This window comes from Lynx canadensis, chromosome B1, assembly GCF_007474595.2.
Source record: "Lynx canadensis isolate LIC74 chromosome B1, mLynCan4.pri.v2, whole genome shotgun sequence".
Lineage (NCBI taxonomy): Eukaryota > Metazoa > Chordata > Mammalia > Carnivora > Felidae > Lynx > Lynx canadensis.
The window spans coordinates 139,489,845-139,493,361 of NC_044306.2; the positions used below are offsets into that span (position 1 = coordinate 139,489,845).

Genomic DNA, 3,517 nt, shown 5'->3' on the forward strand with positions numbered 1-3,517 from the left:
ATTCCAGTAATTAAAGTCATTTGAAGAAAAAAATGGTATTCTGATTAAGCTGCATTTTACAGCCTGCAGGACATCTTGGACCAGCTTGGGTTTTACTCTAGATTTCGTCCCCAACTTCCTCCTTCACCAAGCTGCAAGGTCTTTTCCTTCTCTGCCAGTCAGACAGGCAGCTGGGAGAGGCAGGGGTGGCCTTCACTGTCAGCGGTTCTGGGTTCTTTGATGTGAAAGGGGCAGCATGGCCATTTAAACTTGATCCAACCCCTTTGCATCTTACCAAGTTAAACAGCTAAAAGAAATAAAATAAGAAGACAATGCTTGTGGAATGTACAGTGCGTATCTGGCAGTGCATGCCTCACTATGATTTGCCTGCTTGCTTCTCCTGTCCTATCATTTCTTTTGAAAGGGGTGGATTTTTCTCTTGAGACTCTGTCTTCTTCAATTTCAATTTACCGAACTTCTCAATCTCAGCCATATTGGGTTCGCCAGACATGGTTGCAGAGGAAGCAGTGAGGTGCACGAACGAGCGAAGTCCAGTCTCCAGAGTCGTCGTGACCAAGTGCCTACGTGGGATTATTGTCCTAATATCGCAATGGAGGGATGGTGTGGAGGGCATTTTCGATCAAGCCCTCCATGTCACATGGCCAAGAAGTGGCAGAACTAAGATTCAAAATGAGACCACCTGGCTCTTGAGCTCCTGCTCTGAGCTCCCACATTATAATCCCTATACTAAAGGGGTACAATGGCTCCCAGACCTGAGCAAGACTGGAGGGTTCCACGGTACATGGTGTTATTTAGCACCAGAGGTGTGGAAAAGCAGAGTAACTTGGGAAGGCCACTTTGGGCACTATTCAGGGAGAGGAAGACCTACCCATAGATTCTGGTTTTCATAGTCCCTTTGGTTTAAGGCTATTTCTACATGGAGGCTGGATATATCAGGTTTTCTTAACCTCATGATATTAAACATTTTAATCATGCAAATTATCTCTTGTCTTTTGAATTTTTAGTTAGCAGGCAGCTTTCTGATTATAACTTGGCTCTCCAAAAAGAACTCCTTAGAATTTGTAGTCTGTGCCACTGAGAGTATTCTAGTGTGTATGTGACAGCTCTATATTTGTCATTGTCTACTGAAGTATCAGAATTCTTATTTATACATTAGCTTCTTGAGCTATGTGATTGTGATTTTTTTTATAAGTTGAGCTTTCAAAGGTGCATTTACAAAAATCTGCTTTCCTAGTCTGAAAGACTGAGGACCAATCTCTAAATATTGGCAAATTCATCAGGTAAAGTTTTCACATGAAATCTTTTGGGCAAATAACGCATTGACCTTTTTTCATTCAGATCTTAAACTTGCTGTGGGGTTTAACTTTTTTACATAACTTCCGTAAGCATAACAATTCACTTTATCTGGTGAGTAATTGTCACACCAATTAAATACCAAATAAACCACAATGCCATTAAATTTTAGTGAAGTGATATGGTAAGAGGTTTGGAGGAGAGCTGTGGACTGAATTGTGCCCCCCTCCCCGCCCCAATTCATATGTTAATGTCCTAACCCCCAATGTGATGGTGTTTGCAGATGGGATCTTTGGGAGGTAAATAGATGGGGTCATGAAGGTAGGGTTCTCATGATGGGACTAGTGTCCTTATAAGAGGAGATACCAGAGAGCTTTCTGTCAATGTCTCTCTCCTTCTCTCTTCTCTCTCTCTCTCTCCCCATGTACACAAAGAATTCATATAAGCACAAAGACGGCAGCTGCCAACAAGCCAGGAAGAGAGCTCTCATCAGAACTAGACCTTGCTGGCACCCTGATCATGGAATTTTAGATTGCAGACTGTGAGGAAATAAATGTCAATTGTTTAAGTCACCCAGTCTATGGCATTTGGTTATGGCAGTCTGAATGGACTAATACAAGGAGTCAGTGGAAAATAAGGAGGCACCCCTTCTTTGAATGAGTGAGAGATGCTTTGGCTGGGGTAGCCAGGCTCAACGAAACTAAAAGGCTATCCCAAGAAAATGAACAATCCACATAACATCATCTTAAAGAGAAGAAGTCTGAAACCCTGCCTTTGTTTCTTTTAACACTGCCTTACACCTGGCTTTCCCTATTAGACTTTTTGTTTTGTTTCGTTTTGTTTTGTTTTTGTTTGTTTTCTGCATGTGTTCTATTCAATAAAAGAGTGGCACTGGTATCATCAGCAGTTAGAACAATTTTAGAAAGTAAAAAATTCAACTCACTAAAAATGTTTCATTACATAGTATTCCTTTCATAGATCATTCTTTCCTTTCTGGAAAAGGATCAGGCTATAAAAGCTTGGGAATGCAGTTAGCAGGACTTTTAAATGGTGTTTGATTTTTTTTAAAAAGCCCAAGCATCTGACCATGGTTTTTCCAAGTCAAACAGCAGTTTAAAATCTAAGAGACTTTGAAGTCAGAGGTCTGTAATGCTGTGGGCTACTTCTCTCTCTCCTGAAATAGTAAGTGAGATCAGATGAGAAAATTGGTACAGATACTGTTTGTGTTTCTCTGCATTTCTTAAGAGTCTGCCCTATAAACCTTACTTAGGTATATAATACTCTGAGCCACTCTTTTGAAATGTATAAGAAGAATGTGTAGGAGGAAAACTTATTTAACCACAGTTATTACTTTTAAATATGAAAAAGTATCATTTTCTTTTTGCTTTTCAAATAATGAATGGAAAGACCCAGAGTTTCAGAAGGCCACATAGCAAGCCATGACAAATCTTGATTTTAAACGCACAACGAAAGAGGTCTTTTGAAAGGATACAAAAGTCTCAATAATACTAGCTATCCTTTACATGGTACTTAAACCATTCATAATCTTTGCTATGTTGCACTATTTTTTGTTATTGCAGGACACCAGATGAAGATATTTGCAATGGACGAAGAAAGTTACTCAGAGTGGTTGAGTAACTGAACAAAGCTATATTACTTATAAAAGGCTGGGTCAGGGGCGCCTGGGTGGCTCAGTCGGTTGAGCGTCCGACTTTGGCTCAGGTCAAGATCTCGCCGTCCATGAGTTCGAGCCCCATGTCGGGCTCTGTGCTGACAGCTCGGAGCCTGGAGCCTGCTTTAGATTCTGTGCCCCCTCTCTCTCTGCCCCTCCCCCACTCATGCTCTGTCTCTCTCTGTCAAAAATAAATAAACATTAAAAAAATTAAAAAAAGTGGCTGTGTCAGAACTCTCCAACCCCCTGTCTCCATATCCACATTCTTTCCGCTATTATGCCACATGACACCCATAATGATATCTGCATTTCTGGGAAGACCTGATAAATCTATCAATAATTAATGATTTATTCTGGAATAGTACAAAACTCTCATTTGTCTATTACTGAAATTCTTTACTTTTTAAAAAAAAGTTTGAGAGAGAGAGTGTGAGCATGAGTCAGGGAAGGGCAGAGAGAGGGAAGGAGAGAGAGAGAGAGAGAGAGAATCCCAAGCGGGATCTGCACCATCAGCATGGGGCCTGATGCAGGGCTTGAACTCACACTGTGAAA

At 40.8% G+C, this 3,517-nt stretch overlaps 1 protein-coding gene across 1 annotated transcript; it reads right to left on the bottom strand.

The window, feature by feature from the left end:
* Positions 1 to 203: 203 nt before the first annotated feature.
* Positions 204 to 545, bottom strand: LOC115511586 (thymosin beta-4-like). The gene has a single exon (XM_032593045.1). The coding sequence runs from the start codon at positions 488 to 490 to the stop codon at positions 356 to 358; it is 135 nt and encodes a 44-aa protein (XP_032448936.1). The 5' UTR covers positions 491 to 545; the 3' UTR covers positions 204 to 355.
* Positions 546 to 3,517: the final 2,972 nt, after the last annotated feature.